General features: G+C 61.9%; 1 protein-coding gene and 1 long non-coding RNA gene across 5 annotated transcripts in view; one reads left to right on the plus strand and one right to left on the minus strand.

Annotated features, from left to right (window-relative positions):
• Nucleotides 1-2,982: 2,982 nt before the first annotated feature.
• Nucleotides 2,983-23,032, minus strand: CD81 (CD81 molecule). Of its 4 annotated transcripts, none has more exons than XM_063645226.1 (8): nt 22,730-23,032; nt 9,726-9,840; nt 6,240-6,337; nt 5,379-5,453; nt 4,867-4,971; nt 4,416-4,517; nt 3,662-3,745; nt 2,983-3,573 (listed from the first exon to the last, which is right to left on the minus strand). In XM_063645226.1, exons 1-8 carry the CDS (start codon nt 22,793-22,795, stop codon nt 3,511-3,513), a joined length of 708 nt encoding a protein of 235 aa, XP_063501296.1. In that variant the 5' UTR covers nt 22,796-23,032; the 3' UTR covers nt 2,983-3,510. The 4 variants fall into 4 exon arrangements, with proteins under 4 accessions (XP_063501296.1, XP_055127838.1, XP_063501274.1 ...); XM_055271863.2 differs by having other exon boundaries at nt 3,662-3,748; XM_063645204.1 differs by having other exon boundaries at nt 3,662-3,748; nt 5,379-5,576.
• LOC129479187 (uncharacterized) overlaps nt 22,337-24,177 on the plus strand; it is a 46,045-nt gene continuing 44,204 nt past the window's right edge. Inside the window, exon 1 of the long non-coding RNA XR_008656603.2 lies at nt 22,337-22,759. This is a non-coding gene — a long non-coding RNA (uncharacterized lncRNA). The remainder of the gene's footprint in view (nt 22,760-24,177) is intronic.

Consider the following 24,177-nt stretch of genomic DNA (forward strand, 5'->3'; position numbering starts at 1 on the left):
AAGCTGCCGCCTCAGTCAGGAAGTGCGTCATCTCGTACGGAGGACGAATGGCGTTCCCGGCACTTCCGGTCCTGACCGGAAGCGGTAGCTGTCGCTACTCCTGGGTTTCGTCAGGGCACCGAGGCGGGGCTCCCCAGCATCCCACGGTCCCGCTCAGGCCAGACGCAGAGGCGATCCCAGCCCGAGATGAGGACGCGGGGTCGTGACCGCTGGGCCACGGGTGAAGGAGGTGGCCCTGCTGGACCCGCTGGCTGGGCCGACGCTTTCCCAGCCCTAGGGGTCTGCTGGGCCCTGGCCGCAAACTTGTGGGGCGTCGTCCTCGGGGCTACTGCTTGGCCACCCTCACACCCCTGGGCCCTCAGCTCTGGTGCATTGGTCCGGGCTCCAGGAGGCACTGAGACGTCCCCCGAGGGCGCTGCAGGGCCCCCCAGGGCCAGGCCCTTCCAGGTCCCCGGTCCTCCCGGGTAGGATGGAGGACGCTGAACGCTCCTCAAGCTTCCAAGTCGGCCGCGGCTGGGTGGGCGGCAGCAGGGAAGGTTTGGGCTCCGCCATGCTTGGGAGCCAGCAGCCTGGCCTCGCCTGTCCATGGCAGGGGGCAGGTCAGCTGCCCGCCCTGAAAGGGAGAACGAGGACCCACTCTCCCTTCGACAAGCCGCGTCTTCCTTGGCCACTGGACCCTAGGTGGTTGGCACCTTGTGCCCCTTCTCAGCTGGGAGAGTTCATGCCCCACACACTCAGGGAATCTGAGTCCCCCCTGGCTGCTAGACCTCTGGTCCCTCTGAAAGGCTCGAGAGAGAACTCCCCCGGGGCCTGCTGTCCTGGCATCCGCTGGGAAATAGGATTCAAGGACCTGCTGTGGCTCAGCCTAGAGAAAAGGAGGGGAAGCAGGACCCACTCCTCGGCCCCCGGTCTGCTGTGCACCTTTGGGATTCCTTAAATTGCTCTTCCTTCCCCACAGGGAACACAGCGGAAAGTGGAGAGGGGGCTCCTTGGACCATCCCGTTATCCCAACCAGTGCAGGCTTCGAAGTTGGGAGCAGCAAGGGAGCTGCTGAGAGACTCTGTAACCCCCTAAAATGCAGGGCTGGGGACAGTTTTCAAATTGGCCTGCAAAGAGGCTGCTGGGAGCCTTAGACATGAATTCCCAGGCACTCATTTCCTCCAGGGGACGGTGAAATGTGCCAGCACCCCCCTCCCCACAACTAGGGAAAAGCAGCCTGACACAGAGCAAGCCCCACCCCACGATGTGGGGGAAGATAGGAGAGTCTAGACCAAGCCCATTGGCTGGAGGAGCTCAGACAAAGGGAAAAGGACGGGGGAGTGCAGGGGCTGCTTAGCCCGAGACTGTCCGCCCCCAACCACCGCTCCCTGGTGGGCTGGGCGGGTTCCCTGGTAGCATAAGGTCTTTCTTCCCCTCCAGCCCCTTTGAGATGTGGCTCAGACTTGAGCCACCAGCTCCTCAAAGGAACATTTACAGGTAATAGATGGGCAGGGCAGGGACCCTCAAATGCTCGGGAGGGGGCAGTGTGTCCATCCTTTACCATCCCTCAGGAGGAAGAGGAGTCCTGCAGCGCACCCAGCCCCTACCCCAAGTCCATCTCATACTGCACTCCCTGGCTGCCCGACCCCTCCTGCCCACCTGCTTACACTGTGTGCCCCTTGTGTGCCCGAGGGGCAGGGTGGGAGTGGCTGCAGGCCACACAGGGCCTCTCCCAAAAGAGAACACAGAGAACGCTCCCAAAAAGGGACCTTGCTACCTGGAGTTGCTCCCCGGTTTAAACCCAAAGTAAAGTTCTAAACAACCCCAACCAACTGAATGGACACCTCTTGGCCAAACTCGTTCTAAAGTACTGAAAAGCTAGTTCAGGCCATGATGACTGTGGGTGGCTGAACGTGCTTCATAGGCACAGCTGACCAGCAGTCACATTAAAACAGAGACCTTAGGGCGGTGCGGTGGCTCATGCCTGTAATCCCAAAACTTGGTGTATCACGTGAGGTCAGGAGTTCGAGACTAGCCTGGCCAACATGGCCAAACCCTGTCTCTACTAAAAATACAAAATTAGCTGGGTGTGGTGTTGTGTTGCATGCCTGTGGTCCTAGCTACTCGGGAGGCTGAGGCAGGAGAATCGCTTGAACCCGGGAGGTGGAGGCTGCAGTGAGCTGAGATCACACCATTGCACTCCAGCCTGGGCGACAAGAGCGAAACTGTCTAAAAATAAAGAGACCTTAAGACTCACAAAACAGACTCTGTAGTAATAAGATACCAATGTGACAGCAGGCCCTGAAAGAAACTGAAGTATTTTACCCCAAAATATATTTCTCGGATGTATTTTGAAATGGCTCTGCAAAGCTGTCTCCTGGGAAAATCCACATTCTATAGAGAATCCCCCTCCCTTTCCAGGTCTATTTCCTGATGCAGGAGAGAATTAACTAAGATTCTGGTACCTTTTTAAGTCTGATAAGAAAGGTTTACAATCTGGCGGCTTCATCTGCATAATAATCTTGGTTTCCACAACTCCTTCTCTTAACCAGACAGTCCATTCTATTGATTTCGGGTCTTTAGATAAACTCAACCAACCGTTAATCAGAACATCTTTTAATCCGCCTATGACCTGAAAGTCCCTCCCCTTCAAATCGTCCCACCTTTCCGACTAAACCAACGTACATCTTAGATGTATTGATCGATGTCTTATGTCCCTAAAATGTATACAATCAAGTAGCCGGACCACTTGGGCACAAGTTCTCAGGAACTCCTGGGGCTGTGTCACAGGCCACCGGTGCTCATATTTGGCTCAGAATAAATAACTCCCCAATTTTACAGAGTGACTCCTTTTGTGAACACCAGGGATCCCAACCCACCCCCCCTCACCCTGGACCCCACAGAGTCCACAGAGCCAAGCCCCACCCGTGCTGGACTCCGCTGCCCTCTGGCCAACCCCTAGGTTTCAGACGCCACTGGCACTGAGGGGCTGCACAGGCCTGGTAGCATGCCTGATGTTCCTTCTTTATTAAATGACGGATTCAGGATGTTGTGATTACAGTTGAAGGTGACGTGTTAGATAGGACAGGTGCACGAAGGCAGAGAGTGCCCATAGACTCGGCTCTCGAACCGGGGCAGGAGGGAACAAGGTGAGCTGTACAGCCCACAGGACGGGCGGGCTGGGTGGACACAGCCCCCCAGGTTGGCCAAGCTGAGTCTCTGGGCGAGTGGCTCCCAGGAGAGGCCTGGCTGAGCAGGCAGAGCACCCTGGGACCCCAGGGCCAGAAGGACCCCTGCCCTCCAGTCCCTAAGGCCCAGGCCCGTCTCCACTCACACACGCCACCTACATGTGACGTCAGCCCTGAAAAGGTAACAGGAAAGTTCAGAACAAAAAACCTCAAAACTAAAAAGGCTACTTGTAGCAGAGTAATACCGGAGACGTTATATACACAGGCGGTGACGGCCCCCTCGGAAGTGTCCGGGTCACTTGGGGGGCACTGCAGAGGTCCCTGCGGCCAGAGCTGCGGGGCCTCAGTACACGGAGCTGTTCCGGATGCCACAGCACAGCACCATGCTGAGGATCATCTCGAAGATCTGCGGGAGGGTGGTGGGGGCGCAGTCAGCACGAGGCCCCGCGGAAGCGGCAGCCCAGAGCACAGGCCCTCCGCCCCCGCCCGCTCACCATGATCACGGCGACCACGATGGCAGCAATGCCGATGAGGTACAGCTTCCCGGAGAAGAGGTCGTCGATCTTCCGGTGGCAGTCCTCCTGCAGGGGTGGCCAGGTGCGCGTGGTCAGGGACCGGGCCTCGGCTCCCGGCTCCCCGTTGTCACGCAGTAATCCGTGGTCACCACAGAAAGTGCAGGGGGGAATCCTGGGAACAGCCCCCCACCCCCCACCCACCTCGGAACAGGTGGGTGCAGTGGCCTGGCCTCTGCGGGTTTCTATCTTCCACCCATTTTAACATAAAGGCGAAATGCCTGGGACACGCTGTGCCCTTTTCCACTGAGATCACGGTCATTGGTGTCACTAGACCCCTAAAGCATCACTGATGTGCACCCAGCAACGACTTTCACTGAGGTCTCAGCAGGAGACTTCCACAGGGCGCTATACGGCCTGCAGGCCCTGCCAGCTGCAGGCTGTCAGGGGCGTCCACATCCATGAGTGCACACGTGGAGCTGGCGGTGCAGGTGAGTTCCCACCCCCGAGAGGCTCCACCTTCTTCACCCGGAATGCGCAGTACAGGGTGCCTGCCTTCCTTGTGGGCCAGATGCCGTCCCACCCTGACCCTCCCAGCAGAGCAGCCCTGACAGGGGCCATGCCACCCAGTGTGGTCGCTCCCTGTGGGGTTGCCGTGTGATCTGCCCACCCCCAGGACCCCACCCAGGGGCGGGACATGCGGAGGATCAGGCGCGGCCCCGCCGGCCTCGTGCACCTTGAAGAGGTTGCTGATGATGTTGCTGCCCGAGGGACACAAGTTGTTCTTGAGCACTGAGGTGGTCAGAGCAGTCAGCGTGCTGGAGCCACAGCAGTCGAGCTGCAGACGGCAGGGGTGCAAGGTCAGCCCTGGATATGCCCAGGGGGACGGTGGCTCTAGGGAACCCACGGGGAGGTGGCCAGGGGTACGCGGCGCTCCCCACTGCAGAACGCATCCAGGAGCCAGCCTTCTTCCTCCTCAGCTGCACTGCTCAGAGCTTTCCGCACCTTGGGCCAGCCTGGCCCACTAGGTTCCCACCCGAGGACCAGTTGAGCCCAGGGGTCCTGGAGGTCCCAAGGGTGCCTCCTGCTCCTGAGGTCTGGGCGGAGGCAGGATTCATCCAGGACAAGACACACCCCAGCCGGGTTCCCAGGGCCCTGCTCCCCGCCCTCGCCCCTGGGGGCCGCACCGTCTCGTGGAAGGTCTTCACCACGGCCTTGGCGTTGTTAGCGTCGTCATCCACCACAGCCTGCTGTAGGGCCTGGTCATAGAACTGCTTCACATCCTTGGCGATCTGGGGGAGGGGTGCGGTCACATGCACAGGGGGAACCTCCCCCTCCTTACCCCCACCCCGTCCCACCCCAGGTGGATGCACTTTTCCCAGGCTCTCCCTGGGCAGGGTGGCTTCGAGGCCAGACCCCAGAGGACAAGGACTCTGCACTCTCAGCTGCCCCGGGAGTGCTGGGACACGGGAGGCTGACCTTGTGCTCAGCCCCAATGCTGCCTCCTCCATAAAGCCCCTGGAGATCTTTCTAGCAAGTGGGACCCAGGAGGAGCCCAAAGAGCTCCCACAAGCCATGGGTCAGCCCCACCCCCACCCGTGACAGGAGAGGAGAGTGCCCCTCACCTGCCCCACCCGAAACAGGAGAGGTGGGTGCCCCCATCACCCACCCCACCCTGTCCCCGCGCACCCAGGCTCACCTGGTCCTTGTTGACAAAGCCCCAGATGCCGGCGGCCACCTCACAGGCAAACAGGATGACCAGGCAGGTGAAGAACTGGAGCCGGGCAGTGGCCAGAGGGAGGAAAGAGGGCAGGCTGTAGGCGGGGCCCAAGGACACACACCCAGGCGCCCAGCAGGTGTGTGTGTGAGGGGCTAGTGGGAGCCACCAGCCCACGACCTGACCGGGAGTGAGCGGCTTGTGTGAAACCCTGGGGCACAGAGCCTAAAACTCAGCCCAGGAAGGAGCCGTCAAAGCCCACGATGTCCCCACGCAGCACCAGGCTCCACAGGACGGGGTGGATGGGGCGGGGCGCGAGGTTTGGGATCACAGGCTAGTGAGTCCAGGATGTCTGCAGCTCCCAGGGAGGCATGTGCAGCAGTGTGACCCGACTGATCTTCCCCACCCCCTTGTTCCTGCTCCCCACGGGTAGGGGGAGCCATGGGCTATGCCTCAGTTTCCCCCACTGGAGACACGGGCACAGGCTCCCTCTTCCTGGACTGGCCAGGCCCTGGATGGCACAGCCAGGCCTGGGCTTCCCACTGGGGGTGCTGTGCCCGGGACGCCGAGGCTGGCCTCAGGGCTAAGGCTTGCTCCCTGTTATATCTGTGGCTATTTTTTGACAAAGAAAAGCGGTGATGTAGGAACTGGCCACGATGGAGATCAAGCACGGTGGGATTTAATTTAAAAACCAAACAACCAAACGGGAAAACCAGGGCACAGGAGCCACCTCCCCCAGAACTCTAGGTTCCGTCCTGAGCACCAGCTCTGCCCCCTCCTCAGGGCCAGACGCAGCCCCCAGCCCCTCCTCGGCCCAGGTGCAGGCCCGCCTCCCTGCCTTACCGTCCCCAGCAGGCATTGGGATTCCTGGATGGCCCCGTAGCAGCCCAGGAAGCCAACGAACATCATCACAGCGCCCACAGCAATGAGGATGTAGATGCCTTGGGGGGAGAGAGACACCAGGTGGGTGCCTGCACACTCGTCACAGCCCAAGACCCAGGAGGGTCCTGGGTGCCGACCCCACCATGGGCCACCCAGCTGGGAAGATGTAGGGTTGCTGACTGCCAGGGATGAGCAGCAAGGGACCTCACATCCCAGCCTAGCCCGGTGAGTTTTCTGTGCCTCAGTTACCTCTTCCATGACACAGGACGGAGACTAAGGAGGCCACATGGGGACTGCGCACCTCATAAGTGCTCTGAGTGTTGGCGACAGGTGCTTCGCAGGGATGACACCTGCGGTGTGGCCTGCCACCTGCCACACCCACCACCCACCGCCTGCACCTGCCACCCGCCACCCACCGCCTTCACGCGCTCCCAAAGCCTCTGGGACTTGGCGTGGGGTGGGAGTGGCATCAGAAGGCACAGGGTGGGCCCCCTGTAGGCCGGGGTTTAGGGGGCAGCCCAAGAACCGGAACCGGAACCAATGCTGCCTCCCCAGTGTGGTGCGAGAAGAGGGTGGGGGGCCCTGCTGGCTCCTGTCCCCAGTGTTGGCTGCACAACAGCACTTCCGTTACGGGACCTGCATTTGAACCTGGCTGCTGTGTGGGAGGACCAAGTTGGCTTCCTAGGCCCTGGGCTGAGGGCTGAAGCCCAGCACCCCACCTGGGACAGCTGGACCAGGACGTGTAGGCCAGCCCTCCCGAACTCCCCCACACCCCTTGGCTGGGCAGCACGCACCTGGGGAGGGAGAAGGCGCCATACAAGGGTGGAGGGCACACCGTGGGCCCAAGACATGGGCCCGGCCACCCAGACAGGGCCCTGTACCCTCGGGACAGCTATCATGTCTCTCAGTGCCTGCCCACTCCCCTATCCCTCAGCAGGCGGGGGCCATCTCCCGTCACTGCGGCAATGCGGAAGGCAGCCCAGGCCCCCTCCTCACAGCCAGGCCCATTGTCCCTGCCCAGCCAGTCCAGGGGAGAAGGTGCCTGGGGCAGGACCCACCGCCAGGCAGAGAACATGCCCAGATCTGGGGCTCAGCCACCCAGCCTCCTACCTGGCCAGATGAAGCCTCTGCCAGGAATGCCCCACAGGTGGCCACCTCCTTACGGGCACGGCGCCCAGGAGCCAGGTCCCCCTCCCCTCAGGCCCTGAGACTCCTGGGTTGCAAGGTTGGATTCACTCAGGGGTGCAGGTCAGGAAGGACGCATTGCCTTTTTTGGTCCTGACAGGAGGTAGAAGGCCCAGGGCTGCCAGACCCCCTGCCAGGCCCCAGCCCCACCCCAGGGTCCTCTCTAACGCCCTCAGGCCTAACCCACCGCACCCATAGCGTCTCTGAGGGGAGTGAGCCCAGCAAATCCACCCTGTTCCCAGCGCTGGAAAAAAAAGCCCTTGGCAAAGCCCGGCCCACATCGGGGACAGCAAGAGGCACCAGAAGGCCGATTCTGGAATGGGCTCTGGGGCTGGAGCTCTGATGTGACCACGGTGACACCATGCAGGTCAGACACCTGCTTCCAATGCCAGCTTCGCCCTGGCATCGTGGGGGCAGCACCACTGCCCCATGGGGCCTCAGCACAGCCTGTGACCTCTGCTTCTGCTGAGAGTGGGGCGCAGGAAGGAGGCCTGGCATACCTCTCTGAGGTGTCCCCTGTCCTTGCCCCAGTCCGAAGCCAAGTGACTCTTCAGCTCCTCTCCGGCCACACGGGGCCCGACGCCGACCCAGCAGCAGGAGCTGCTCCAGCCACAAGGCTTGGCCGCCGGGTGCCTGGAGAGTGACCCCTCCCAAGAACACCTGCCTCACACCCACAGGCCCCAGGTCCTGGAGAAGGGGACTTGGTGGCAGGGGCAGCCCCTCCTGTCCCTGGACAGGAGTATGAGGAACGTGCTGGGGCAGCCTCGTACCAGGCCGGGGATGCTGTGGTTGTCACTGGCTGGACTGGTGGCCCTGGAGGACAAGGCCCAGGATGGCTGGGAGACCCTTCTGGACCCCAAATATCCTAATGATCTGGGGAGTGGGGAGCAAGAGGCCCGGGAGGGGCCTCCAGTAGAGATGCACCCTCATAGATAAGAGGATGCTGGCCGGGCTCTGCCGCCCACAGCCCAGGCACATGGGCAAAGCTAAACCAAGTGCTTCTGAGGACACAGGCAGGAGCGCCCCAGCTGCGTGCAGGGGGTGGTCTCCACACGAGCCCCTGGGACAAGCAGCCTTTCCCGTCCTCCTGACACACACCTGTGAGGGCACCAGGGCCCCGACAGAGGCCAGGAACCTATGGGCAGGGCCATGGGACCCTCTCCAGGATCGGCTGGGCCCAGAAACCCTCTGTGGGCCACAGGCTCCTGTCTCTGGGGAGGACAGGGACTATTCCTGTTGACACAGTCTGGACCCCAGCACTGGCCATCTGACCCATGAGCGGGGCATGGGGAAGAAGGAACGGGCACGCCGTGTGGCCAGGGCCCTCACCTGGCCCTGGGGTGACTGGACAAAGAGGCAGGACGGTGAAGGTGTGGGTCCATTTTGGGCCTCCTGGGGCCCTGGTTCAGCAACCAAGCCAAGCAGCCTCTGTAACTGGTGGGGGGCCTGGCCCTGCAGCTCCAGGCCTGGGGGCACCTGCCGGCTGAGGGAAGCCCTGAAGACTGGGGACACACAGGCTGCCCACCTCACCCACCCCTCAGCCTGTGAGGGCAACAGGGCCATCCCAGGGGCCTCCTTTAAAGGACAGAAGCATCTCAACAAATGCTCCCAGAGCCCCACCAGCACCAGCCCTGCCAGGGGCACCAGGAGGAAGGGCGCTGCTCTGCACAGTGAGACAGCACTCCTCCTCCTGGCCTTGCCCCTCCCCTCCTCCTCCTCCATCCCTCCTGCTCCTGGGGGCGGGGAGGGCAGCCCAGTCCCCCACATGCAGCCTAATAAGGCAGCAAGGTGCAGCTGCCTGCAGGGGCAGCTGAGTCACACCAGCCTCTGGGGCATCTCCACCCCTCCCCTGCCCCATCTCCACCCCTCACTGGGTTCCATCCCTTGAGCTCCATCCCTCCCTCCCAGGCTCCACAGCCCCAGCTGCCTCAGCTGCTCAGTGCGGCCCAGGCATCCAGCCCCACCCTTCCCAGGGAGCCTCCCCCGAAATAACCCCACACTTAAAATAAGCAAGGTCTCCACACAGTCCCTGTCCAGGCCTAGCTGCCACCCCCTGCCCTGGCTCAGACCAGAGGAGCCAGCAGGCCACAGGCCCACCTCCATCTCAACCCTCGTGCCCAGAGCCCTTTCCAGGGCCACCTCCCTGCTCAGACATGCCATGCCCAACTATCTTTCAACCTCCATGTCCCCACCCAAAAGGCTAGGACCTGCCCCCTCCTGGAAGCCCTCCCTGAATATGTCTGCGGCCACATGTGCACTCACCTACATAGAAGGTGTTGGGCGCGGGCTTGTCTCCCAGCTCCAGATACAGGAGGTTGGTGGTCTGCGGGTCATGGCGGAGCCACAGGGCCACACCCAGGATCACGCCTCCAGCCAGCTGGGAAAGAGCAGGAACACTGTCACATGTTCCAAGAGCACTGCAGCAGGGAGTGTGCCCGCCCCACACGCATGGCCTGAGCAGCCTCCTGCCTCGCTGAGCCACCCGCTGGCTCGCGAGCAGGAACCAGGTGTCAGCTCTGCTGCCCTGGTTTTTGCAATGCCCTGAAGAGCCCCGGGAGTCAGGAGCATGGGGCGGGTGCTTTGGCCACCATCTACTTGGAGCCTGGCCCTGCCCTGCGCCTGTGGAGTGCCACTCCAGGGCAGGACTGCCAGGAAGACACGGGATGCCGGTTAAATCTGTCTCTCAGATGAAAACGGAATACTTTAAGATAAGTGTGTCCCAGATATTGCATGGGACATACAAAAAAATAATCTGGGGCTGGGCGCGGTGGCTCATGCTTGTAATCCCAGCACTTTGGGAGGCCGAGGCGGGCGGATCATGAGGTCAGGAGATCGAGACCACGGTGAAACCCCGTCTCTACTAAAAATACAAAAAATTAGCCGGGCGAGGTGGCGGGCGCCTGTAGTCCCAGCTACTCGGAGAGGCTGAGGCAGGAGAATGCCGTGAACCCGGGAGGCGGAGCTTGCAGTGAGCCGAGATCGCGCCACTGCACTCCAGCCTGGGTGACAGAGCGAGACTCCGTCTCAAAAAAAAAAAAAAAAAAATCTGGTGTTTATCTGAAGTTCAAGGTGAATTGGATGCCCTGTAGTTTCACCTTCCATATCTGGCCAGAGGCGATACCAGGACCTGAGCATCCCAGGAACACCGCCCCCTCCTGCAAGGGTGTGGCAGCGCCCCAAGAGTTCTGAGCTCGCTGGGGGACTGCCTCTGTCTGGGGGTGCTGAGAACTCTGGGGTGGGGGCACCCCATCTTTGCTGCCAGGAGGAGGGGGTAGGATTTGATGTTACCGGGCCAAGCTGTAGGCACCAGGGCCTGTGGGGTTTGTGGGATACATCCCTGCTGTGGGATGTCAGCCCTAGGAAGGGAAACGGGAGGAAGGACGCTGTGTGGTTTCCAAGATGGGCTGGGGGAAGGGCACGCAGAAGCCGGCCCAGCGCTGCCGCTCAGCAGCTGGGGCAGGAAGGGGGCTGTGCTGGGAGTCTGGCAGGCGGGGATGGGGCTCACAGAGAGGAGAGGCCCTCAATGCCAGGTCATCCTGTGCGCACACAACCAACTCTAGCCAGGTGGGGTCTGCCCTTGAGACTGGGCCCCAGACCAGGCCCAGCCCAGCCCACTCTGATCATCCGACCAGGCCAGGCACGTGCCCCAGGCCCCCCTCTGCACGCACCAAGGCCCCCTCTCTCCCTAGGGGCAGTGCCCAGCCCTCTGGTGGTGGGAGAGGACGCAGGCTTGTCCTCTGCTGTCCCTGGTGCCTAGCACCAGGCAGGGCACACTGCAGCCATGTGATCCCCATAAATGACCAATGACCCCGAGTCCTGCTGCCCCTACCCTCCTCCACTCCAGGACCCCTCCGCCTCTTGCAGATGCTTCTCCCTGCTAGACGGGGTGGGGACTGAGTCCCCTTCAGAACCCTCCTGGGGGGTTTCTTCCTGCCTCATGCATGAAACACGGCCCCACAGCCCTCCAGCAGCCTGGGGACACTGCATCCCTAGGACACAATCGGTCAGTTTCAGGGTCCCTGGTCCACAGCAGGAGGCCCTTGTTGCTAGACAGTCTGGGTGGGTCAGGCTTTGCCCCTTGCTGCCCCAGGAGAACAGTACGAGAATCCGCTAAAACCTGGTCTGGCGGACGAGCCGTGCGCAGCCCTCAGGCAGGGATCACCCAGGCCAGGGCGTGCAGGTCAGGGCCCCACAAGTACGGCCACCATCCGGCTCCCATGGGCCTGGGCGAGTCTGCCTTCCTCCTCCATGCCACTCTCACGGAGGGCCAGGCCCTGGGGGCTTCCTGGAGGAGGAGGCAGGGGGACAGGAGATGAAATCAGCCAGGTGAGGAGGCACCCGGGGCGACGGGGGCATAACCTCCCAGGCGGAGAATGCCAGCCCAGAAGGCAGCTGCTCCCAGAGCTGAGTCGGAGGAATGCTTGCCTCTGCCACCAGCTGCGTGCCAGGCAGGTCGTGTCCCAGCAGCTGAGGCCTTGCTTCACCAGCACCAGGCGCCGACCCCACCACAGATGCAGGGCTGCCGGTCAATTGCAGAAAAGAAACTGAGGGCTGGACCCAAGAACACCACCGGGACAGCCCCACTCTTGCTCCAATGGCCCTGGCCAGGGAAGCAGGGCCCCAGGGTCGGGGGTGGGCAGGGGGCTGTGCTCAGCAGAGTGTGAGCTTCAGGCCCCAGCACCACGGCCCGCACCCAAGAAAAGCCCTGAGGACTCCCCAGTCAGGCCAGTCTAGGGTCTAGGGCCTCAGAGAGGGTTGGGGTGGGTGGAGGAGCTGGGGGCTCTATACCTCTTCCCCCTTTCCCTCACACTCTTGTCTCCCCTCCCCCGGGACCTGGGCTGGGCCTGGCAAACGATAAGGCCAGAGGGGGCTAGGCGTGGTGGCGAGCACCTGTAATCCCAGCAGCTTTGGAGGCTGAGGCGGGAGGATCGCTTGAGCTCAGGTGGTTAAGGCTGCAGTGAGTTATGATTGTGCCACTGCACTTCAGCCTCTGTGACAGAGCAAGACCCTGTCTCAAAAATAAAATAAGCCTCACAGGGACTGCTGGTGCCAGCAGCCATGGGGCTCTCACCCCAAAGGAGTTGTTGATGGTCCCCCTGTAGCGGGACTGCCAGAGCACCTTCTCCACGCACCCGACACAACAACCTAGGCTGTGATTTCTCAGGAGGAGGAGCTGTGCCTCCTGCCCTCCTATGGGAGTTTCAACTCAATTTTCACACTCTGGTTTAGAGAGGATGGCAGCCTACTTCCCCTGCCCAGGCCCCAGACTGAAGCTCTTCCGTGCCGAGTGGAAGGTGCATTAGAATCACCAAGGGCCTGATGTACACCTGCGGGCAGCACTGGACGCCATCTGGCAGCTGGGACCCCACGTGTGCCCCTCACATGACAAGGCCCCAGGGAGGCCAGGGGCCCCTGGCTTCCAGAATCCTGCAGGAGCAGAGAGCTCCTGGTTCTTCTGTGCCTGTTATACCCGTGGGAGCACAGGGAGGGCCATGGACAGTGCAGGAGAGGCAGGAAGAGTGGGGGCTTGGGGGTGGCCCCAGAGAGCCTGGCTGTCCTCACCCTGCTGCCCTCCTGAGCTGGCTCCAACTGCAGCCTGGTGGGAGGAGGTGGCGAGGCCGAGAGTTGCCGTGGTAACTCTGGCTTCCTCCAGGGCCTTTGAAAACATTGCTTATTTTGTTTTGAAACTGTGGTCCAGAGACCGTTTTGAGAGCTGTTCCAGGACAGAGTGGGGCAGGTGGATGGGGGAGCCTCATCCCCACAGAGACCTGGTGATAAACTCTGACTCAGCCACAGGAGCTGTGGGGCCGCTGGAAGGTCCCCGGGCTCCCCGTTCCTCAGTGTCCCCCTCTGTAAAACAGCTGATTGTGGAACTGTGCCTGGCTTGGAAGCTGCTCTGTAGAGGCCCCTCCGCCCCCAGCCCTCCCTGGCTGGGCAGGGACCACCCCTCCTCTAGCCTGGGCGCTGAGGGGATGATCATATCTGATGGGCACACCGTCCTAACAGAAAGGTAGTGACGGCAAAGCTTAGCCTAAACCCCAAACCTGCTAATGGTGGGACTTCAGGCCACCCTGCAGCTTCTTGCTGTGCTCTGGGAAGGGCTTCTGTTCAGACTCCAGGGCATGTGAGGAGGCTGCCCCCAGACAAGCCCTGGCCCCAGGCCTCCGCTGAGGGTTGCAGGGAAGGCTGGTCCTGGCCTGCAGGGCCTGAAAGAGCCTGGGCCAACACCTGGAAAGACCCGAGCGCCCATGTGACTTTTAATAGGGCAGAACAGCTGGGCCAGGAGGGGGTGGGAGGGACGGCCGGAAATGGGGGTGACGCCAGCCCTTCCACCTCAACTGTCCCCGAGGCTACCAGAAACAGGAGCCACTCTGGGTGGAAAAATAGGGCAGAAAGGAGTGCCAGACACTGGGCAGAGGCCTCACCTGGGCCTTGGTCTTCCCAGCCCTAGCATGGACAAACAGGGGGCCATGCCGAGCTCTCCGACCTTCAGCAGGGACCTTGAGCTAGAGCTAGGTGACAACAATGGTGGTGATGGTCACCCCCCCGTTTCTGGATGAGGAAACGGAAGCAGAGGGGCTCCCCTAGGGCCACCTACGAGGGAGGGCAATGGCAGCACCAAAGGCCTACGCCTCGTGGTGGGAAAGGCAGAGGTGCCCCTGCGCCATAACAAACCCCATGTGGCAGGGCTAGAGGTTCCCCAGAGTCAGGAACGTGAAAGACACCTGCTCTCCCAAAGACATGGGGCAGAGCCCCAAACGTATGCAGAGCTTTCCAAACTCAACAGCAAGAAAATTGGCAACCCAATCTTTAAAAGATGGGCAAAAGACAGGAACAGACCCTTCCCCACAGAAGATCCACACACAGCAAATAAGCACACGAAGAGATGCTCCACCTCGCCAGGGACCAGGAAACCCAGGTCAAGCCGCAGCCACATCCCGAGCGCACCCAGTGGATTGGCTGCCACGAAAAAGACCAACCACACCACGTGCTGCTGGGGGAGGCGACTGGGACGCACACAACGGGGGCTGTAAAACGGTCCAGTCACCTTGAATAACAGTTGGCAGTTATGTAAAACTGCTGCTTAAGTAGTGAAACCCACATTCACCACATGACCCAGCTGCTCCACGCCCAGGTATTTACCCAAGAGAAATGAACTCAGGTTCACACAAGACTTGTACACAAATGTTCTCGCAACGTTTCTTGTAAATGCCCCAAACTGAAACAACCCATATACCCGCTGACCGGTGAACGGGTGAACCTGGGGTCCGTCGCTGGCGTGCACATGTGGGTTCAACCCTGCCCGGCAATAAAAGGAACAGACGAAGGGCACACCAAAGCACGGGTGCACAGACGACGGGCATGCCACAGCATGGGTGCACAGACGACAGGCATGCCACACAGACAACGGGCACGCCACAGCACGGGTGCACAGACAACAGGCATGCCACACAGTGGGCACACCACAGCATGGGTACACAGACGGGCATGCCACAGCACAAGTGCACAGACAACGGGCACGCCACAGCGCGGGTGCACAGATGACAGGCACGCCACAGCGCAGGTGTGCCTCTGGGTAATCATGCTGAACCAAAGGGGCAGAACAGCAACGATGCGCAAGTGCCTTCTGAGTCCACTTGTTGAAGAAATGTATGCTGTGCGCACCCACAGTGACGGACCATGGTTGCCCTGGGACGGGGAGGAGGGGCAGGAAGCAGAGATCCCAAGGGCCCCAGGGGCACCTGGGAAGTTGGTGATGGTTTCATGGGGGTATAAATTTGTCAAAACTTACCAAGTTGTACCCTTTAAACATCTGCATTTACTGTGTGTCAATCACGTCTAAATAAGGCTGTTTGAAAAGCCCCCACATCCTAAGTCCCTGATGACTGAACTCCCGGGGACCAGTGTTTCTTCTGGGCCCCAAAGACCCGAGGCTGCCATCTTGGTGCTAACTTCTTTCGAGGCAGAGCCAACGCTTCCCAGGGGCAAGCAGTGGCATGGGAAACACCAAAGCCGCGTCCTTAGAAGTGCACTTTTAGGATCAATCAAAGTTAGGACTGGAGTAACTATGGAGCCTGGTGTCAGTTAAAAGAGAGTCCCACTTTCATGGTGATGAGGTGGAGGGCAGCCCAAGGCCCTGCCTGCTGAGTGCCTTCACCAAGGCCCATCTCAGCCTCTCTCTGCCTTGTCTACAAACAAGGAAATAAAAGTGCAGAAGCTGACATCCACACAACTTAGCCTGCACGGCAGCACCTGGCTCTCCATCACTGTTAGGTTTCATAAGTGCTGGAATCTGGAACTCCTGTCATCCCTTTCCCCACAGAGCCATCCATACAGGCACCTCCCTGCTCAAAACTCGCCTGTGGGAAACCTCTCTGCCACCTGCTCCCACCTCTTAAGATACTCCAGCCTCTGAGGTGCCCTCTGAGATGCCCCACCCCCAGGATGCCCCGCCTCCCAAGTGGCCTGGCCCCAGAGATGCCCCACCTCCCGAGACGCCCCGCCTCCCGAGACGCTCCGCCTCCCAAGACACCCCACCCCACAAGACACCCCACCCCACAAGACGCCCCGCCTCCCGAGACGCCCCACCCCACAAGATGCTCTGCTGGGGATTGGGGATGGAGGGTGGCTCTCAGGATGGAGCCCAGGTAACCTGTGGGGTTCCTGGAGGGCTCCTTGCAAGGCTACTAAAAGCAGCGTTTGTACTCTATGAAGGATTGTTTGTTTATTTCTTTCTCCTTCCTGGGAATTAATAACAGAATCGACTTTAAAAGGGGGGCTGCCAAGCACACTGGGTTCCTGCCCAGCCTGTCCACTGTTTCCAAGAAGCAGCTGAAAGGGAGCAAAAGGCAGCAGGCACTGCCCGGGCAGGCCTAGGGCAGCTCCCCTACCCATGCCAGCTGCCCACTGCCCCCGCAGGCCCCGGACAGCTGGGAGCCAGAGCTTCGGGTGGGAGCTCTCCAGGCCAGCACTCACACCCCCACAGCTGCAGGAAGGGGCAGGGATCTGGTCGCCCCACTCATACCTTACCCCCACCCAGACAGGCCAAGTGGTCATCCCAAGTCCTGCCCAGGTGCCCCGGTGGGGGACGAGGACAATGGTACATCAGCTCACTCGCCTTTACATAGAGGCCGGGCGTCTGTGCGTCTCTAGCCCAGGCCCTCCTTGATGCTCTTGGGGAGAGGAGCCATCAGGCAGGGCCACACTGCGGGCTCTGTGCCTGCTCACCGACACCTGGGGACTGCACATGTGGGAAACACACCGGGAAGTGCCCATTCAGCTCAGCCACTGGGAGGTGCTGGGGCCTGAGACACCCTCCCCAGGAGGACAGTGAGGCCCTGAGGCAGGAAGGAAAGGAGGAAGTCCCCCTGGAGATACTGGGTGAAGGAGGGGAGAAGCTCACCAAGGTGCTTCCAGGAAGGGACGCTGGGGGCCGGAGGCAAACGGCCCCTCCAGCCTGGGTCCCCGCAGGCCAACCCCTCACTCTCTGCCCACCAAGAAGGGGCAGTGCCAGACCTGGGTGTGGAGGTTGGGGACAGGGCCAGACTCCTCCCTGGGTGACGTGGGGCCCTCTCAGGCCCTCCCAGGTGATTAGCAGCTGCCCCTCTGACCCCGTTGTGGCCTCCAGGGACGGGAAGGTAGCATGGAGGGAAGAGGAGCAGGAATTCTCTCCTAGGCCAGGAAGCGGAAGCTCCACTCACAGGGCCCCTGGCCCCTGGCCCCGAGGAAGCCGCCAGTCTCAGCATCTAAAAATAGGTGTCAGGCGAGGATGCTGGCCCTCTGGCCCCGCCAGCTGGGGGATGTGAGGAGTCACTTCCCTTGGGACCAGGAGGACGGGCACATGCTCAGAGCATGCTGGTGTCTCCCAGGCATCAGGGGTGGTGGGCACAGGTGCCCCAAGGACCAAGCCCCTTCCAGGGCCAGCTGTTCCTGAGGCAGGGAAGTCAGGAAGTCCCTAGCCCTACTCTAAGCCCCTCGGAAACCCCTGGGGTCCCATTCAGGAAGGAGCTCCAGGATCAGGACTGTTCTGGGCCCCCATCAGCCTGGGTCCTTCGCCTGTCCTGGGGTGAGTCTCATGCCCTATCATCTGTTTTACCTACGCTGTTACCTGAGGTTGAGCTTTGAGATTAGTTCTGCACTGCAGCGGATATCATGCTCCTGGCAGGGCTGTGAGGGGCCTGGCCTGGCTGGGGAGAGAAGTGAGGACCCCAGGCTGCCCGCCTGCCCTGATCCTGCACCAACATGTAACACAGCACAGGGCGCCCTGCGGGGTCCCCCATCACCCAGCCCTCTCCCTCCTATCCTTTACCTTCCCTGAATCACGCCACTTCCATAACTGGGAGCCCGAGGGGCTGAGGAAGAGGGAAGCAGTAACTTTCCAAATGTAGTGGGAGAGCACATCTCCAGAGAGAAGGGCAAGGTGGGGTGGGGGTGTGAGCCACCAGGCTCTGGCCAAGCTGGCTGCTCCCTCCTCTCAGGCCCCTGGCATTTGGAATCTCACACCTGGACTCTCAAAGCTCCCCTGCTGGCGCACCCACATCCCGGAGAGAGGCGCTTACGAGCTCTGTGCCCCGGGTCCCCCAGCCCTACCACAACTCCTTGAGCCTGCAGCCCTCAAAGACCTCGTGCGGGGGTCGGGGGCGTGGCGGCAGATGCCTTATCCTGGCCATCCCACGGCCATGGCATTGGTGGCCAGTGCAGGATGCCTACGGCCCCAAAAGTGAGATCCGGCTGCCAGCTGACCTTCCACACCCTTGGGCATGGCCCCCTGCCTGAGGGGACTCCTCCAGCATGGGGGGCCTACCTGGAAGACCCTCAAGGGTCTCTCATGATTCAGCACCTGCTCTGCAGCCCAAGTTGGGGGGCTTAGTTTGGGCCCAGAAACACGAAGAATGTGTGTGTAGGGCTGGGGGACACTGAGTAAGTCCAGAGGTTCCTGGAAGGCTGCCCAGCATACCAGGTACCACTGGGTCCTACCAGGCAGGTGGGGACAACTTGGAAGTGGAGATCACCGAAGCCCATTTCTGGGTGAGCCTGGTTCTTCTTGCCCAGAGGGGTGCTGGGAACAAGGCAAACACCTGCAGGGCTGGAAGATCACCCAGCAACCACAGCGCGCCCAGCCTGGATCACAGGGACACGGGGCCCAAACAAGGGGCAGGGCACCTGGCTCCTCCCAAGCCCCAGCCCCACCCCAACCCCAGGGTCCTGTCTAAAACCGCGGTGGGTACAAGGGTAACAACTTGCTCCCTCGCACAGGTGCCTGGACTCTAAGCCTTATTGACTCTATGAGCAAAGGTCTTCCCATGGTGCGATTTCAGGTGCAGAAATAGGAGTAGGGATCGTTTGGGGTCTGTCTCCCTGTCTGGGCTTGGAAGCAGTTATGAGATAGGGATTGGGGGTGAACCAGATTTCTGAAAGTTGAGCTGAACTGGGCGCTGGGGTGGGTGCAGGAGAAGGACCCTCAAACCCAGGAATGAATGGAGGGCTTTCGGGCATGCACCCTGGTGACCGCAGGGAGGGCGGGTGACTTGTCAGCACCCAGCAGAGCCACAGCCAGCCAGAGGGGCAACCAGGGAAGTAGGCCCACACCTCCTCGCTTTTGCACTGTGCCCTGCACTGCTGGACAGCCTCACTGGGGCCAGTCTGTAGCAGAGACAAACCACAGGCTTCCTCTTCTCGGCCCGCTTGGCCCAGTGGCCGTTTCCCCAAAGCTGTGCAACCAGACAGCCTGGGGGAGCCAGGGAAAGTCCACATACCCACTTGGTGAAACCAGGCACAGGATGTCCTAGCCCCCTCCCCCACAGCGCCTGCCAGGGTTGCAGCCCCTCTCCCGGAAGGATGGCAACAGACCTGCCAAGGGACAAACAGTCATGTGCTGTCTGGAAGCGAGAAATACCCGTTAGTGAGGCTTCTAATCAGTCTCTTTCCCAGCCGGGTTTGGCTGCCCTGCCACTGGGAGGTGGCTACCAGCTGCATTAGCTTGGGGGAGCAGCCAGTCCCAGGTGGGGGACACCGCTCTTCTCCCTGCGGGGATTGGTGACACCTCTCCTGGGCTCCCTGGCCAGCCCCCGAGAAGACTCTTATATCCATTTCACAGATGAGGAAGGCAAGGCTCCCACAGGCCAGTCACCTGCCCCGGGACACAGGCTCTCCTGCCCTGCTCCTGGCAGCAGGTGGGTCTCAGGTGCCAGCCGCCTCTGATGGAGGCTCCGAGACCCACCCAAGGGACAGGACTTCCATGCTGCTTGGCCAGGGCGTCTGCAATGTCCTCCCTGCTTGGGCCAGCCCCGCACCCAGGGAGCCCAGTTCTCACTGGCCCCCAAAGCGGTCAGGGCGCAGGTGCACGCTGCCCGGACCTTCCCCCTCGCACCTTGGCTTGGGAAGGGAGACAGCAAGAGTGTGAGTGTGTGTGTGCAGGTGGGAGTGTGCGTGTGTGCACATTCGTGTGTGTGAGTGCCTGTGCGTGTGTGTGTGGGCTCCTTCCTGGGAAAGAGGTCAGGCTACCCCAGCTGCCTTCTCCCACAGGCAAGGCCTTTTTCCTCTCTAAAATGGGACTTTTAACAAGTGCCCCATCCAGACACTCATTGTCAACCTCCTCCCCACCAGCCTCCCCTGAGCCCACAGGACTGCACTGTGTCCCTCTGGACCCTGCAGGGTTCCTGCAGCCCCTTCCCCACTGCACATCCTGCCTGTCTGGGCTGGGCTCTCTGAGGCAGAGGTCCCTTTGGACCCCTGGCCAACACCCACGCCCTGAGCCCTTCCTGCACCAAGCCCCCTGTCAACACTCAGGCATGTCAGCGAATCCACCACCACCACCAGGAGGTAGGCTCACTGAGGGCCCCCACTGCAGACGGGGGAGGCCGAGGCCCAGGACCAGAGCAGTGTGGTGGGGACTCCACCAAGGGAGGCCCGAGCCCATGGCACTGTGCTCTCAGCCACACACCCTGCGACACCAGGGTGGAGGCGGGTCCACCAGGGTGGTGCCCACCAACCCCACCTCACCCAGCCTGGCATTCCTGGCTACCACTGAGCCCCAGTGGATGGGTGGGTCCACAGTGACTGTGGACGGACTCAGTTCTCAATGCTTTGCAGGAAGTGGGCCCTGGGGAGAGAAGCGGCAAGGCCTCGGAGACATTTCCTTGAGCCTTAATAACAAGCACCCCTGGGATGCGTCAGGTCTCCACCCCAGCTGCCTGGGAAACTTCCAGGCCCACCCTGGCGACACTCCCGGGGGGCTGCCAGGGAGACCTCTCAGCCTGGGCAGGCAGGAGGGACTCACCCAGTGCTGATGCACCGTCTAGAGAGCAAAAATCCACCTCCGGAGAAGTCCCCTTCCCCGACTCCCCTTCAGCCCCTGCCCCCAGGCCCACACTCTCCCTCAGCCCCTACACCTCAGGTCCACACTCTCCCTCAGCCCCTGCCCCCAGGTCTACACTCTCCCTCAGCCCCTTCCCCCAGGCCCACACTCTCCCTCAGCCCCTATACCTCAGGTCCACACTCTCCCTCAGCCCCTACCCCCAGGCCCACACTCTCCCTCAGCCCCTGCCCCAGGTCTACACTCTCCCTCAGCCCCTGCCTCCAGGCCCACACTCTCCCTCAGCCCCTGCCTCCAGGTCTACACTATCCCTCAGCCCCTGCCCCCAGGTCCACACTTGCCTCGTCAAGGGATGAGGCTCCAGGGGCCGGCAGAGGGACATCCTGTGTCTCGTGCCTCTCCCACATGCCTGGGCTGAAGCAGGCCACCACTAAGCAACGGCTGAGGTCCCAGGGCCGTGCCTGGGGAAGGCAAGCCCCTCCCAGATGGCCTCGCTGCCCCCACTGCCAGGGCAGTGCCGAAGGCCACAGTGACTCCCACCAGTGTCCCAAGCAGGCTGTGCAGAACGGCCTGGCTTGGGGAAGGTGGGATGTGACTGCCCCACTCCTCTCCCAGCTGAGAGTTCAGTTCAGCCTCCGTCCTTCCCCCTCCAAATAATCTCCCTGCCCCAGATCCGCACTGGGATCCTCAGCCGTCCAGATGGGAAACAGATGTCTCTGGTCCCACACACTGGCTCCGGGGCCCATTTTAAAAGTTTGCCCTCCCTGCCTCAACTTGAGAAACACTCGGTCCACTGGGACATCAGCCGAGTCTTCCACGAGAAGGAGGTGACAGCCTGGGGGGCACGGGGAGGGGCTTGCAGTCTATGCCCAGGAGCGTGGCCACGGGGAGGCCGCGGCCATGGACACCCACTCCAGTCCTTCCAGGCCAAGAAGGGATTTCCACCCCCTCCCCAATTCTAACACCGACAGGAAATGGAAACAAAAGGCGAAAGCCCATCAGTCACTTCCCAGCAGCAAAGACTGCGGTCAGGAGGAAGCCATTCTCAGCAAAAGACCCTCCTTCACCCACGTTGGCACCCAAAGATGCCCAGCGTGGGGGCCCCTCTTGCAAAGCAGCGGCCCCACTCCCAGACCCTGCCATCCACTCCAGGCCCCTGGTGCCAATCTCTTCCTTGTGCCAACTCAGAACCGCGGGGTCCCCACTCCTGCAAGGCCTCCAGAGCCCTTCTGGGAGGAGGCCTCGGCTGGAACGTGTCTGGGTGAGGAGAGGGAGATCGGCCCCCAGGCAGGGACGGCCAGGGTGCGCGCACCCCAGCTTTTGAGCCATCCCGGCGGGAGTCTGCGCTCCTTTTAGGCGCGACCCCCAAGAAGGTCCCGGGTGGTGACAGCAGATTGGAGAGTGAGCTGGGCTGGGGAAAGAGTGAGGCGGATCGCCCCCAACCTCGGGCAAAGTGTGCGCCCCCGCCCCACCATCCAGGGGCGGCGGCTCTTGATGAGCTCATGGGGGCGGGGCGCCAGGAGTCCCGCCCGCGAGCCCCCCCTTCGTCCCCGCGAAGCAGCAGTCCGGAATCCGCGGCCAGGGACCCGCGAAGGCCCCTCCTCAGCTGAGGGGCTGCCGGGTACTCGGGTCCCGACCCGCGCCCACCGCACCCATCACCACCACTTAGCGGGAACTGCCCGGCGGCCCCCAGAAGCCCTGGCCCGGCCGCAGAGCTGGGCCCCCGCGCACAGAGGCCCCAAAACTCGGCTCGCAGCCCTCAGCCCCAATGTCGGGGGACGCGGCGGCCCCGGGCGACCCCCAACCCCGCTCCTGGAGCCCACAGGTGGCCCCACAACTTCGCGGCCCGCGCTGCGCCCGCGGGGCCTAGCATGCTGCCGCGGGACCTGCCCGACGTGGGGTGTGTGCCCGCCCCCTCCCGCCCCGGCCCCCGGCCCAGCCCAGCCCTTACCCAGAAGACGAAATTGAAGACGAAGAGCAGGTACTTGATGCACTTGGTGCAGCCCTCCACTCCCATGGCGGCGCGGGCGGCGGGCGGCCTGCGGGGCGCGGGCCGGTCCTGGGCGGCGGGCGGGCCGGCGCGGGGCCTGGCGGGCGGCCGGCAAGGGGGCCTGGCGGGCCGAGGGGCGGGGGCGCGAAGAATGGGGCGCGGGGGCGCGTGGGGCGCGGGGCGCCGGAGGCCTGGCTGGATGCGCGGTGGGGTCGCCGCTGTCGCCGCCGCTGCCGCCGCCGCTGCGCGCTCGCTCTCTAGCCGGGCGCGCGCCCCGCTCAGCACTACTTATAGGGCGCCTCGGCCCCGCCCCGGCCATCTCATGCCCCGCCCCCGGCCCCGCCTCCTGCCGCCAGGGCGCGCAGCCGAGGGGTATGGGGTCGCTGCACCTACCCGCAACTTGGCGCGTTTCGGCCAGGACCTCAGGGCCCAGGTGCACCGTGCTGGGCGCAGGAGGCGTCCCCATGCTGCTGTCGCGCTCCGAGCCCCCGAGGGGGTGGCAGCAGGGCCGCGCCTGAGGACAGGCATGCAGCGTCTGCCCAGGAGTGCAGCCCCGGTGCCGGGAGAACAACCCATTCTTCCCTCCCTCAAGCACCTTGAACAATCTGGGAGGGTTCCTCAAAGGAGGTGAGCACCTTGGACAATCCGGGAGGGCTCCCTGAAGGAGGTGATGCCACAGTGGTTGGCTTTGCAAAGACAGCAAGCTTTGCTCACATTGCTCTCCGGGGCTGGAACCTGGGCAGGCATGAGGCCCCCTAGTCAGTGTTGGCCTCAAGGTCCTAGTACAGGCAACTAATCCCTGTCCCACGGAAGGGGAGAATTGCTGATCCATGCTGCAGGAGTCTGCATCTGAAAAGGTCACTGGGGCCTGAGAGGGCAGCTCCCAGACCAGTGTGAAGTGTCCAGGAGGCCAGACACCTACAGGAGAACCTCCGGATATTGCATCTATTTCGTCTACATCCTGGTTGTGTCGTGCCCCAGGGATGCCAGCCTCACGCTGTGGCTCTTCCTGAAGGTGTGGGGCCAGGTCTGCTGCACTTACTGCTTTGGGCTAATGATTCAGAGAGTGAAGGGTGCTTTCTCCCTAGAGGAAGGAGCGAAGGCCTTTGCAGGAGATGACACACTGATGAAGGTTTCCCATGCCCTCTCCAAGAAAATTGATGGACAACGGGGCTGCATCATGGGCGGGGGCTTACCTGGGAACCACGTGGGACCAGGTCCGGAGAACCATCCTCTAGCCAGCTCCTCTTAGCAAATGTGGTCCAACCCAGTGCTAGCTGATAGAACCTTCTGCAACGATGGGAATGTTCTGTACCTGGATAACCCCTGGCACAGATGACTACTGGGTACTGGAAATGTGGCCACAAGGAACCGAATTTTTCATTGTGTTTCATTGTAATTTAAATTCA

The sequence above is a fragment of the Symphalangus syndactylus genome, chromosome 1, assembly GCF_028878055.3.
Source record: "Symphalangus syndactylus isolate Jambi chromosome 1, NHGRI_mSymSyn1-v2.1_pri, whole genome shotgun sequence".
NCBI lineage: Eukaryota > Metazoa > Chordata > Mammalia > Primates > Hylobatidae > Symphalangus > Symphalangus syndactylus.